This window comes from Chironomus tepperi, unplaced genomic scaffold (genome assembly GCF_022539635.2).
Source record: "Chironomus tepperi strain 1889 unplaced genomic scaffold, CSIRO-AGI_Ctep_v1 contig_172, whole genome shotgun sequence".
NCBI classification, from domain to species: Eukaryota; Metazoa; Arthropoda; class Insecta; order Diptera; family Chironomidae; genus Chironomus; species Chironomus tepperi.
The window spans coordinates 1152970-1168140 of record NW_027226294.1 but is presented as its reverse complement, the minus strand read 5'-3'; the positions used below and the strand labels follow the sequence as shown (position 1 = coordinate 1168140).

The window sequence follows — 15171 nt, the reverse complement described above, 5'->3', positions numbered from 1 at the left end:
GACATTTTTATGTAGAAATGCGCTAAAATTTATGTTCAACACGTTTAGCTGTTGATAACAGTCGTTACAAAGAGTTACGCAAAAAAAAGTCGTACTACCAACTTGTATGGACTTTTACAGCTTTTTTGCCATACTTCAAAATATTTCGCCTTATACATTCGCCAAAAAATTCCATTAGCTTAATTGTGAATGATTAATTAAATAATTAATAGCAAAGGAAGTTATATAAAGCACAGTAAAAACCAAGCTTTTGATGATCTTGATACCGTATGGAGTGTGACAACCATATGTCAGTCTCATTTAGACACTTATTCATTTGTTTTCCTTAGATTTCGTCTGTTGACATTTGCCATATGAGACAATGAATGACATCGAGCTTGGCAAAAAGAAAAATAGTATGTGCGTGCATGAGAGGATCTTCAACGTTCCATCAGTATTATTATATATATTTTCAAATAAGGAAACTAAATTGTTGGCGGTTGATTTATGCATAGCTAAATAAATAATGGAGAAAAATGCTTAGAAAATCAAATCGTCTTTAGTGACTTAAAAATATTTACTTGTGATTAAATTAATGAGATTTTTACTAGAAAGAGAATTCTCATTTGCGATAATCATCGAATAATTTGTAATAGGTCCTCACAATGGAAGCTGTTTTTGTCAACACCTACTGTCATTAATCATCGATGGCTATTGGCTTTGAGCATTATATTTTTGGCTTTATGTCTCATACGATGATGAATTTTATGCCATAAATAGCTGTAATTGTCCTTACCATTACTCTATGTCTGTTAAGTTGTCCTCTATAAATTTATCAAAATGCGCTCGATTTATTATTCTGCACACATATATTTCATTCTTATGCCTTCCTAAAACCATCACGAATTCTTTATTTATACTAGAAACAAATCGAAATTTTTGCGTAAATAAACTGTAATTCAAGGTCAAATTTACCTCATGGCTTGCGTCTTTTTATCATTCAAAATGGATTTTATTACCTCAAAATATTTATTAGTATGGTGATATTGAATGTCAATGCTCATAGTCAATTTAAAATTGCGCTCTTCTGTTTCCACACTCTCTACTTTTTTGTTTACTATTTTTATTCGACTTAATTTTCTTCATCGTAGACGCAAAGTGGCATTGTTTTTTGTCGTGTCTTTAAATGCGGTATAAAATACGAAATTTATCGAATAAAATTGAAGGTCTCCGTGAAGAACACTGATCTGATGTGAGCTATACATATGTTTCGTTGATCTGTTGAGGATAGAAAATGTCTTTTTTTCGGTATCAATTTTTTGGATATTGATTTATAATAAATCTTTCTCTAATCTCCTTGATATAAGCTTTTTTAAGTGACAACGTCTATAAATACGCCTCTAGAGTTTACAAGCTCAATGTGTAGTTACCATAAATTTACAAGATAACATTGCTAGAGTTGTTGTTGACCGTAGGGCATAAGTGAATATGTGGAATATGTCTATGAAAGTGTAACTTCTCTGACCTTAAAATTTTACGTGTATGGAGTCTCGCTTATAAAAAATTAGAGCGCATAATTGAATTGTCCGAGGCTCTCAGATTTTCTATGAAATCTATGTACACTTTTGGAAAGCTTTGTGGTCGTTTATTTTGCACCTCTTTTAATGGCATTTAAATATTTTCATGATTGCTTAATTTTTGCTAACAAGCTCTTGACTATTTTAACATAATAGTGGAAATAATAATAATAAAAATATAAAAAATTGCGAATTTAAAGCATATTCATTCCAAAATTGTCATCCATCAATGGACATTCAAGTTTATTGCCGTACTTTTAGTTAATTCATTCATTGTTGTGTCAAATTATCGACAGACAAAAAATATTATTTTTTAATTCACGTAAATCATGCCTATATATACATGCACACACTACATGAATTGCAATTTCAAAATCATCCAGCTTTATACGTTACAAAGCGAATAGAAATAATGCAAAAAATTGTGGCAACGACAAAGTAGACAATAAATTTTTACTTTTTGGATAATTTCTTACGACACTTTGGCTTTTATTTCTTCTTCAAGAGGTTGCATTGTTCATCGATATACATGAATTAACAAAAAAAACTTACATGCGTCGACATGACACGATTGTTCGATGCGCTGCGATGATTTTCAATGGTCGTTTAGATACAGTCAGTAAATGGCGAATATATCGCAATTATGATATTTAATTTGTATCTAGTGTAGGCAAATTGAATTGAAAATGGAGATTTTTTCGTTTCAATTGTCAAATTTCACTCTCTATCTTTTCATCATGATGATTTTTTTCAAGATTTATAGACATGAATTAAACCATCATATTTGAGAAGGAAGAAGAAGAAGAAAAAAATCATTCATAAATATATCTCGATAATTTAAAGCCCGAAAATTCACATAATTTTAATAAGAGTTTATGATTCATTAGAGAAATAAATTTCGAGCGAAGAAAAGCACCAGTCATCACTTGATGTCATTAATTTTCACGATTATCACATAATGTTGGTGTTGTCCCGAGCGGCATAATACAGCAAAGTGCTAAAATTGATCGAAAATAGCCGTCACGGTGCCCTCAAGGCAACTGTACGTCTATCGTTAATACGACCACTTAGTGGTCACGTTGTGCTGCTCGGGTGTGGAAGTAAATAAGTAGAAATGCGACACTCACTCAGTGGATATTGTTTTGAGACGAAAAAATAAAGAAATAAAATTTATTGGAGAGAAGAAAAAAAAGATCAAACAATCGACGGATCAGCACTAACAAAAGAGTCGTAAAAATTCATTTTTGAACGCATTTTACAGAGCTTTGAATGACATTTTTTACGGTTTGTCCACACAAAATCGCAATTCTTCTCCTTTTCAATGCTTTTGATTGAATTTTAGATTTCTGTAAACCGATTAATTTTCTCAAAATGAAGCATAAAATAACAAATGCTCGAGATTAATCACTCTTGGGCATCAAAGCCTTTCACAAGTGAAATAATAATTGATTTTACGTCATATATAAGCTGATCAATACTGAGCTTAAAATTTGCACAATTAAATAAAGAATTTGAAAGGATCTAGTCGATGATTTGCTGTATTGAATTAATGACTTTCAATTAATAGATTCAATTTGCTGGCAATTACATTGTTATGTACACATGAATTATACTTTTGTTTATGACTAGAATGACTAGATACAATTTAGCAACTGGATTACTACAAACGGATGCAAAACTAATGATATATTCTGTAATTGAAACAAAAAAGCGCTTTTACCCACACATTATGGTCAACATAAAACATAACTTCATTTTTCCTATACTTACTCGACTATATTCAAGTATTGCAGAAGTGAAAGTAACAATGCGAACCGGCAGGGCCAATAATTTATCTTGATACAATTCCATTTTACTTATACTTTATATTTTATTATTATATTTCTTGTATTTTGAGCGAATGTCAAAGAAAGTCCAAAAAGAGAGTAAATGGATGTTACGCAAATGGATTTGTTGAAAAATGATATTTAATAATAATAAGAGCCATGCGGTAATACCTAGCAGAAATATTTTAATCTTAATAATTCACATTCTGATCGACGTGAGTTCAATCAACGAAGTTTTTATTATTACATATTGTAAGATTTTAAATATGGAACAACGGTAACTGATTGAATAAAGGGAGTCACGTGAATGATTGAGAATGAAAATGGTACGCGCTAAAAGTTGCGTAATCGATAGCATTAGTGAATTAAATATTTAGCAACAAACAAATTATTATAATAAGATAAATGATTTTATTTTTCCGCATCATTGCTGATAGACTGACGGCATGTTAAGAAACCTATTAATTGAATCAATCATGTGAAATCTTGTAATGTCCATCGATGCATGATGCATGAGAAGAAAATTGAAAATGAAATGTTTTGCAACTAATAGTCATCATCATGTTAGGCTTTTACGCTCATAATTGGCGATAACTTCATTTTTGAAATGAAAATATTTTGCTCTCTTTCTCACTAAAATTTTCGCAATTTAATTACCTCCTAAAAAGTGTTAAATGGTAATAGCATGACGACCTGATAAGGTGGAAAAAGAGAAAAATAAATAAAAATTGTGCAATGCAAAAAAGCATCAACATCAACTCTAAACAGTAGAAAAGTTGCAAAGTTACTTAGTACCTTACACACACATTTACAGTCTGTTTATATTTTATGACTACACGTTTTTGAAAGGAATTGAAGAAATGCTTTTAATTTGTCAGACTTGAATTTTTTCGATCAAGGCAAATGGATTGAAATTTATACTTACATCTTGTTATAACTGACTTGATCGGACAAAAAGCTTTACTCATGCATGAAATTGAATATGCTCAATTATGTTGATTGAGTTTACTTTTGAGTATGGCCATTTTGATGAGTATGCTCATTGCCTATCTGATGAGAAAATGTTTTATAATGTCTTATTCTCTTTGGATCAATCGCATAAGTATTTGGACAAATTTTTCACAAAGTCCTGTATATTTCTTATTATTCTTATTTAAATTGTAAGCTAAAATATTTAAATTAATTTTGTATGAAATTTTTAATTTGATCAAACTATTATTTCGAGTACACTAAAGTATATAGCCATCAGTATTAGATTCTAGCATAAAAGGAGTCTTTTATATATCCACTAATTAAATGTTAACTATACTTTGTTAAAATCGAATTTTAACAAGATAAAGCGCTCACTACATCCACAAACCAGTCTCTTACATTTTTTCTCTTTATTTCTTTTCTTCACGTTCCAATGCATTTCTTCTTCAAGTTGTGTTTTCCTTGCTCAGTTTATGTTTTGCTGTCGTGAGCGTAAGATCGTTGAATGTCGATACAAAAAAATAATATTTTTTAATCAACACGAAAAGTAATTTTTTTTTCTCACACTGAACCTGATAATAAATAGAATTTTTCCTATTGTTGATGGAATTTATAATAAATTGAAGAACTCATCTCGTGCGGTGTTGTTGAAAAGAAGTATAAGAAAAGAGAGAAAGAGATTTAAACTGAGTGATTAGCAAAATACGGAGAATTGCATAAAAATAAAGGAACGAAATTTCAATTCATAACCCAAAATTACGCGAGCGTAAAAAAAAGTGGAAAGAAAAGAAAAAAAAAATATTTTAGAAGCTTAGAAGTTTATAAAAAAAGAGTTAATCAACATGAAGTCTGTAATTAAATTTCTTATGCACAACATGGAATTTACCTCTTTTAATAAAATATATGAGGCGATGTAACCATATGGAATAACCGTTTTGTTCATCGCAATGCATTACACATTTGTGAATCAATCGATAAAAATGGGTGTTTGCATAATAAAATAAAGAAATATTTATTAAAATATAATCTATTACATGTCGATTATTATTATGTGATGAATATGAAAATTTTATAGTGTATGTGACCAATAATAATCTTATTAAGTGCTATATAGATGCACAGTGATGAAAATGGTGCTTGTTAATAAGCATATCAATGAATATATGTGAATCTAATCAAGTGATCGATAGATAGTTATTACCTGAAAAATTTTGATGTGCAATTTTGTGGCCATTAACCTTATAGTTCCCATGTGCAAAATTCAGCAACTCCCCAGTAAAAAAAAGAGCAATAAAAATTAATTTTTTACATAATATTTTTTGCTTATAAAATAAGGCAATACATAGTGCGACTGTTATTTGTCAAAATTATAAAAATATTCAACACCTCCAAAAAACAAGACAGAATTGAATTTCATAAATATTATAATAATAAGAACCAAGAAGCGGATGGAAGTATTACAATTAAATGTGAGAAAAATATGGGGAAGAAATGTTTTTAAGTTAACACAATTCTGAAAAAAACACCGGTGTTCCGACTGTGACTATTGACATTTTTGGATTAAAGTTATTATTTCTGTTTTTCAATTGCCCATTTTGGATTGCCCATCATCAAAAACAGTGATTGAGATAATCCTCTCAACAAGTATTATTTTTGCCAGAGTGCGTCTACACACACGAATAGTCTTTTACAAATGGGTGAGTTTCTTGGACGACAAGTAATTTATGTCAATGTTTTCTGTGCTCGAAGCACATGAACCTTTAGGGAAATTTCGTCAGATTTTTAAATTTACTACAAAAAAGCACAAAATATGAATGACTCAAAAAATCTGTCAAAATAATCTCAAGGGATATACACCGTTTATTTAAAAATCAGATTGCACACTTCATGCTACTTAAATTCATGTCCACATGCTGTCCGTCATCATTTATTAATTTAATAAGCTAAATTTGCAACTGTGGCAACGAAATTACCGTATTCACATTTGTCACATAAAGTTCATCCACCATGGATGAATGAATTTACTTTTACTTCTAAGCCACATAATTACTTTAAAATAATCACGTTTGTAAGCTCTTTATAAAAAAATTAAGTCAAGTCGAAGTCAAAACAAGCCAATTGTCATAGACTCTCGATGTACACACATATTTTTTAATTTTCTTTAATTGCATTATCACTAATGCTTGCTTAAACCTTTAAAAAGCTTACCAAGCAAAAAATAACAAGTCAACATAGTCGATAACATAGATAGACATGGTATGTCAACATTCTTCTTTCCTACTTATTAGTTGTTGTCTATCCTCAATCCGTAAATATCGATAAATGAAAGTTAGACGCTCCTATCAGTGAGACATCAGTCATGCTTATTATTAATGTTTGTTACTACTTTTGTTGACACATTGCATTAATAATGATGGCTACTATAAAGCCACACAATACATGAGCTTGTTGTATTTTGTAAGCATCACGGTTAGATGATGATAATATTACAATTGATAGACTAATTGTAAAGCATATTGTGAACACACTACTGGGTTTTTAAAAAGGGAGTCCATTTCACTTTAATTTTGACTCTTTTTTCTTTTTTAAAATCGTGCACATCATCTTAATAACGTTTTATGTATCCATGCTGCGCCTTTCTTTTCCTCTAAATGTGCTAAACATAAATATTAATTCACAGACATGATTTTTTTTAATCATCAACAATTTTTCCATTTTTCATCGTATCTATTAATTGAGTTCCTCTAATTCAAATACATTGGATGTAAACATAAACGATCTTCAAATGTAATGTAATGTAAAGAAAATGAGATCCAAAATGGAAAGGAATGGAAAGTTTTATGTTAACAGCAAATATTATTCGATGCACTGAAAGAGTTAATTGTTGATCTAACAAATAAAACATATAAAAAACATTCAAATTATTGATTTCTTTATAATTGAATGATTGCCTTAATTGTACGTCCATTTCTATTTATATAAATCTGCGCATGAGATTGTGTATTAATAAATGTTAATGATACTTATACCTTGAACTATTACATAATAGTATTTAATTCACAATTATGCTTTATAAAAAAATTTTCTTTCACCTAAACACCTCTCATCTTTTATTTATTGTGGTTAGCCTTTTTAATAGAGTTAAATCTTTTACTAATGAGATTTTTATGTGATTGTTGTGTCTCGCTATTTAATATAATTTTATTTATGGAGGAATGTGCTGGATGTGCGACTATTCTTATGTTTCTTATTCTTCTGCTGGTTGACACACATATTGAAATGTCTAAGCAACAGTTAGTAGTGCTAAATTGGCAATTATATGAATAAATATGATGAAAGATGAATTACAGAAATATTTATGTTAAATGGTCTAATTTTGTATTCAAGGATGAAAATGTAAATTTTTGTCTAAATGAAGTTTTTACTCAATTAATGGCAAAAATATGAAAAAATTATTCAAGTTATGCAGGCAAATAGCTCCATGAATTTTCCTCGCTTCTAGATTCCATACCAAAAACAAACTCCTAATAACATCGCAACATCAAGTTATGTTGAATTTCTTAATTTAGATTTTTACCAATTTTGCGGTGATTCCCATGTGATTTCTTAAATATCTCGTTATATAAATTTTTCATTTTATTCAGTTGATCAACATTTTTTATCTGAAATTAACATTCTGCTGAGCATCTACATAATACCCATATTGGCAACTGCAATTTGAATTCAACTGCTTGCAAAATAAAATTAAATAAAATAAAATAAATTGAAATTGCAACCGCAAATATTCATTTTATCCGATAATTTCAATTATGATTAATCAAGATATTGAATTCATATAATGGATGCCAGACACCAATTTCTAGATATTCCATAATTTATTTCATCCCTATGAATCTCATACTGTACTTCATATCTTAAAAATTCCAGAAATTTCTGTTTGATTCAAATGAAAAGTTTTACATTCGAAATCATTCTCGAAAAATCTCAAAAAATATGTCCTGACCTTCTATGCTATCAGGACATGAGATTTCAAAACTTGTGATGGATCAGGTTTAACACTTGATATATCTAATTAAGAAGCCCTAAAATAGGTTTTGGTCAATAATAAACTCGGATTTTGTATGAATAAGTCAAGTCAATTCGATGCAAAATTTAAGTTGCCTACGAGCTCTGTTTTTAAGTGTTCATACCTCGATTTATTTAAATGATTGTTGATACTTTTTATGGACTGTAACAAAATTTACAAATGTTATTTCAAAAATATCCAATATCAATTACCAAAATATCTTTTACGTATTTTAATCTTTATTATAATCAATTCAATATATTTTTGCAATTTATTCAAGTTCAAACAATGAATCTACAAAAATAAATACAAATTTGTTACATATCATGTCATTATGAAAATTGCTTTACTAAAAATAGTTTGATTATGTGTTGGTTGATTGAGACATTTTATAATGAAAATCGTATTCTTCACAGTTATCACAGCTAAATATTAGATAAGGTTTTGTCATAAATAAAAGTAACATGTGGTTCGTAAAATTGGATGAAATTCATGTTGATTGCTGGTTGGTTCCGTCATTTTTATCATGTAGCGAGCGATTTCTCATAGTTATTTAATAGATTTTCTCTAACAGTTCACAAGATTGTCTTTATATCTCATGTGATCTTGTTTCCAACATAAATATCACTTAAAAAATATTCTTGACAAATTCCAAACATAAATATGCTGCCAGGCACAACGCATTTTAACTGTAAAACCAATGATCAGTTCATCTCATCTTCCTTCCTTTTGTTGATATCTCTTCTTCGTTTTATATCTATTATTGAAGTAATCATTATGCTACGACAAGATCAACTCATTATCTGATCACCTTTCCATATCTATTGATACATTTAAATGTTTACAACTTCACATATATAAATTTCTCTCTAAATCTTTATTTTGAACAAAACAAAAAAGAATTGATATTAAATGCTAATGCTACGATATTCACATGCAAATGTCATATAAAAATATATTCGAATGGCAATTTAGCGAAAGAAAAAATTTCTTTGCCATTTTCTTCGATCGTAATCTCTTTTATTTATTTTGATCCCACATTCCAGTCAAAGAAGTGCGAACGAAAAAAAGAAGCTAAAAGAAAAGGTTTTCACTTTCAAAGAGCACAGCTTTGGCACATCGATTTATGAGTCAAATTTTCGTGAGTACAAAAGAGTAACTAAAAATATGAGAGAATTATTGAACGGCAATAAAATCTCTTTCATGCAACTTACCACCTGATTTCGGTAATGAAACAAAAATGAAATTTTTATTATTGTTCAAGAAATTTATTTTGTTGCTGTTCCTCTCGCGTTGCATAATGGAATCTGCTTTTGAATTATGGACAGCGTTATTTAATCGCGCGCAGTGTTCGAAATGTTTTGAAATGTTATTGGTTTATAAATGAAAGATCGCGGTCATGTTGTTTATTCGATTTATGGGTTTAATTTATGCAGGTCTAATCGCATATTCGACACAACTCAGTGGGCATTTTGATATCTTTTTCTGAAATAATAATAAAAATTTTCATTTTCATTTGCAATGTAAGAAACAAAATTGAATAGCGGTTGGAAATTTTCTAAAAATTAGAAGAAAATGTTCAAGGACAAAATTAAGTTAATTTTCGTTAAATGTTGTCTTTGATGGCTGTTTGAAATATCCAGACATGCGGCGAAAAAAATTAATTAACACATTATACCTGAAGAGTTGGTATGCTGAGTGATTATTTTTTAAGTGTGTGAATATCGAGAACACATTAATTACAAGTCATGTATTTCCACATTCATTTAATGCTTTAATTGCTGGTGCCGTTGTGCTTTAAATTTTTCTATAAAAAAATAATAATGGATCAAAAAGGGAAAATTAAGTGTAATTTAATTACAGAATAATTATTTTTCTCCTTCATCTTTTAATCCATCATTGAACTTCTTTCTTCAAATCAACTCTTTGAGGTTGTCTTTATGTGCATAAATTTTTTTCATATTCCCTCTATAAACTAAACTCGTGGACTTGACTTTTAAAATCGTTTACTGAATATTAACAATAACGATTAGTGTATATTTGACAATAGGATTCTTGATATTCAGTCATAGTTAAAATAATAATCGTACGTACTAATCCATTGGATTTTAATTCTTTTCCGGTTGGATATCCAATTGTGAGCATGGATGAATATGATTTGCATTATTTCAGCACATATTGAAAACAATCTCTGATATATTCTTTAAGCATTAAGGCTAGCAACTCTTGACCTATATCTTTCCAAGAAGTCAGACCATTGTTTAAGTTTCTTTAAATTTATAGAGCAAACCTCACTCATTTTAAACTCCAATTTTGAATTCTTAGTATCAGCAAATACAAATTTGGTATACATCAGGCTCATGCAGACATCAATTTTACGGCACAAAAAATAATTTTCAAGATCTTTGGCAACCATTTTCGATAACATATACTGAATCCGAAATAAAGTAACAAAGAAGTGATTTGGCAACTAACAAGTATTTAATTAGACTTGAGACATCACAACACATGTACACAAATTATCGAAATTGTGAGAACTCAACAGACATTTTCATAAACATTGATAGTTGATAATTTTCAAATAAAAAGTCGTATTTATTGACTTCCGGGAAATTCATAAAATATTTCCGAAATTCATGAACCTCCAAGACGAAAGATATTTTGCACATTCAGTCTCTTGAAAATTAAGTGTATAATTAAATTCATGAAAGTCTAATTTCTTTTCAAAATCATTTTTTCGTTCCTCTAATAAAGCCATTAGCGACAACAAAAATTTGCACATAAAATTAATTAATGATTTTTGTACATCAAATTAATTCAAATTGAATCCAATGTCAAAAAAATGTATTTATAATCAGGTCATATACAAGCTGTAAACTTGTTTTGGGAATTATCAACTTAGCCAAACTGCTACACTTGTAATAAAATTAATATCAAATTTTGTGCTTCTTCTTTCACGCTTACTTCCTTCATTTCACTGAATTGATTGAATTTCAATCAATTGAGCATCGCGATTCGAATTATAAATCTCTCAAAAGGTGAGACTGAAATGGCAATGCATGAAAATAGAAAAAAAAATTTTTTTTTGCAAAAATTGACTTTTTTTCTTCGCGTCAAAAAATAAATTTAAATTAATGATGTGAATGAAAATGAAAGTCTGCAGTCGTTTATCAACCTTTATGTACATTTCGTATGTCTCTTTTGCATTTTTCACTTCTTCTTCCCTACCAACCGTAAAAAAGTAACGTAATATGATGTTGTGTACTTCTGCAATATTCAATACTTTACTCTTTGAAGAAGTATATAAGTTGAATGAATGACTGACTAACTGCATGGCTGCATGGAATAATTCCCTTCCTCAACAAGTTTCTGTACTTTTACTTTTACTAATGTTATACGTGTGTACGCGTATACGTTCAATTTATAAGTAAATATTGCAATTATTGTGTTTTTATTATTTCAAACAAGCCGCCGACGTTAATTTTCTTCCTCACACAGAAGCTATAATTGATTCCTCTCTCTCTTTCATTCATTTGTGATATTTTATTGTTTGCTTTATTAATCAAGCTTAAGATTAAGCTACGAATTAAAGTTTCTATATATTCAATTTACTTATTCTTTCAAAGCACGTTGCACCATTGTGAATTTATAATGAGTAATTTTTGATTAGAGATTGGAGGAAATCACGAATTATCATAATCGCTTTTATTTAATTTTTACAATAAATTTCAACATGATCTATGCGACTATGTATGTGGAACAAATATTTCTGATTATAATAATTTCCATCAGACGCCTTGTTATAATCAGACTAGATTGTTTTATAATGACAACTGTAAAGAATTTCCATCTATATTTCTTTCATTGTATAATGTTCGTTATTCATACATGTCGACTTATAAACAATGTTGTTAAACAATCTTGTATGGAACCAAAAAAAAGTATTATTTGCCGACTAGATTTCCTGTGTTGCTCAATGATATATGTAAATTTGCTTTTATATCTACTTCAACTTTTATGATTATTGCGGATTTCATCTCTAAAAGTTAATTGAAATTGAAATCTCAATACTCAACATTCCAATTGAAAATGCATTGCTGTCATGGGACAAAACTCATTAATGTCTTCATTTTAAAATGCATTTTATGGTTTAGAATGCACATTGCATAACAAAATACTTCAAGTCAGAATTGATCACGTTAGTAAAATATCTTCTAATGAACAATTCAAACACCTTGTAGATGTCATTATGTCTACGCGCCATTTATCATTATTGTATTTTGAATGGATGATTAGTGTATTGTTCGTATCCTATGGATAAAATATAAATATTTATTGTCATAAAATATGTGTGATAAGTTCAAGAAACTAAAAAGGCATTGACTATTGACCGTGATCAAGCATGACGAGTTGATTGATTTGCTATTTTTAAGGGACATGCTGATTTGACATTGCTAATGACAATCTAATTGCTTTAGATCATCAATCCACATTAGGTATTCTGGAATATTTTTGCAAAATTGCCCACAGTTCAAGATATTTTCAATCCAATAAGATTGCAACCTCGTTTATTGCTCCAAATTTGCAGACTGTATCAAGTCTGTATTTATTTCAATTTGTGTACATGTTTTTGTAAAATCTGATATTTCCATTCAATTTATACAACACTACTCACAGGTTCCGGCATCACAAAACACTTCAGATGATTTTCTGCTGTCTTAAATTTCATCACCATAAACCATAGACAATGAAATTTTCAAGGAATTCACTCACAAAAGGAAACCTTAAAAAAGTTTAAAGCAATTCAAAACTTTCGCAAAGCCAAGCTTTTTGAGAAAAAAGTGTGAAATTGTTTACAATTTATCTCATTTGTCATTAATTTCAAACATATTTCTATAATCACCAGATCGCTTTCTACTGCTTCATATTTCATTTATAATTAATATTATTAGCTGTTCTTATCCTCAGTAAGTTTCTATTTTGCCTTTTGGCTCTTTCTAGACTTGAGTTAAAAATAGAGAAACATAAAACTACATTACTTAAATTACTCGAATTGTAGTCGATGTAAAACCTTTCAAAGATTTATGTGCTAAGCGTAGACTTGATACCTTTCTGGTACTTGTTTAGTTTTGATTTAAAAAGCTATAGATAGATAGTATGACTGAGTAAGACTCGAAGTTTCAGTATTCGTTCCAAGTGGCTGAATTCTATGAACATATAAAAAACAACAGTGCTTGTGTATAAATATAGTATGAGCAAGAAATATGCTGGTTTCACAACAGATCTCATGAATTAAACATAGTAGTGGAGCGCAGAATCTAATTATTTATGTCTATGATTTTATAGTTCAATTTCTTAGCGGTTTATGGTTTGTTTCTTCACTTATTTAATATCAAGTACCAAAAAATATTCGAGTGTTGTTCTGCATTTACACTTCATTATTTTTTTTGCGAAACGGAAGTTCTTTATTCCCGCTCGTCTTTTGTGAATGACCATATGCATAACAAACTTGACGTTTTAATGCCTAGTCTAAGAGAATAGTACAAGAGAAGAGTTAACGATACGTTACATAGAAGGGAAAGAAATACTCATGAATTTTAAGTGTACATATAATTGAAGGTATCATTTCCTATCCATTGAAATATTATGGAAGATTCTAAATTGTTCTTGAATTCCTCATTTAATCTAAGAATCTTTTGAAACTCAAGAATTTCTAAAAATATTTTATTTCATCTCAGCCGATGAATTTTCATAACTAAAAAGGCATATGGAACTAAAATTATGAATTTTCAATAAATATAAATGATTTCAATTAGACATTATTTCAATTTTCAACTCTCAAAATTTCTCATTGAAATAATTTTCAATTCCAATAAAACTTTCAATTTAATAGCAGGACATTACCTGTAATATAGTTGATTGTTCATTAAAATAATAACAACAGACAATAATAGAAAATAAATAAGCTATAACAAGTAGAGGAAGAACAATAATAGAAAGGAAAGCAATCGTAATAAGTCATCAACTTTATAGCGCCAAGTGCCATTGAAAAAATCAAAGCCAATGAATTTTTTGTTCTTGTAATTTTATCGAATTGACACTAGCCAATGACAAGCTAATGTTGACTAACAATTGATGTTTGAAATCGAATTAAATTACTGTAACTTTTTACTTACAATATTATAGAACCTTCTGCTGTGGTTTTTACTAGAATGTTCAATGTTTTTATTAGATTAAAAATATCAGTGTCAATTTTTATTGAATAAAAAAGTTAATGCTGACTACAACTTTTGTGGCTTTTTCACTACAAAGCTGCTTTTAGAATAAAACTAGATAAACATGTTCAGTCAATAAAATTCAGCTGAAGCTTTAACAGGAAAATGAAACTTTTCACAATATTTTCAATAATTTTCTTAAACTTTGTCCTACAATCATCAGCACAAAATAAGACACATCTTAATCAAATGATCAAAGAAGACATTACATTTAATAACAGCAATAAAGGATCTCTGGAAGTAATGAAGCAAGTGATATCACAAAGAATCGTTAAAGATCCACAAACTTACTCATTCGATGAAATTATAGGAGCTCTAAGAAAAGTTTGCGTTCAATGGAACAACAACTCTTTATGGAAGTGTGGTGACTACAAAGCATTTTTAATAGCAGAATATCAAAGGAATGATAAAATTAAAAATAATTGAATATAAATTTTCCAATTTTGGAAGCACAAGAATTTCATGACTCACCATGA

The 15171-nt window shown here is 29.1% G+C and overlaps 1 protein-coding gene across 2 annotated transcripts in view; it reads left to right on the top strand.

Moving 5' to 3' along the window:
* The window catches only part of LOC139088897 (ras-GEF domain-containing family member 1B-like), a 72076-nt gene that overhangs the window by 6484 nt on the left and 50421 nt on the right, over nt 1-15171 (top strand). The window contains exon 1 of one of the 2 annotated variants that reach the window (XM_070638240.1): nt 5204-6051. The exons of the other annotated variant lie outside the window; for it this stretch is intronic. Coding sequence (XP_070494341.1) covers nt 6048-6051 — 4 coding nt within the window. The 5' untranslated portion in view covers nt 5204-6047. Of the gene's footprint in view, nt 1-5203; nt 6052-15171 lie in introns of those variants that run through there. 2 annotated transcript variants of the gene reach the window in all.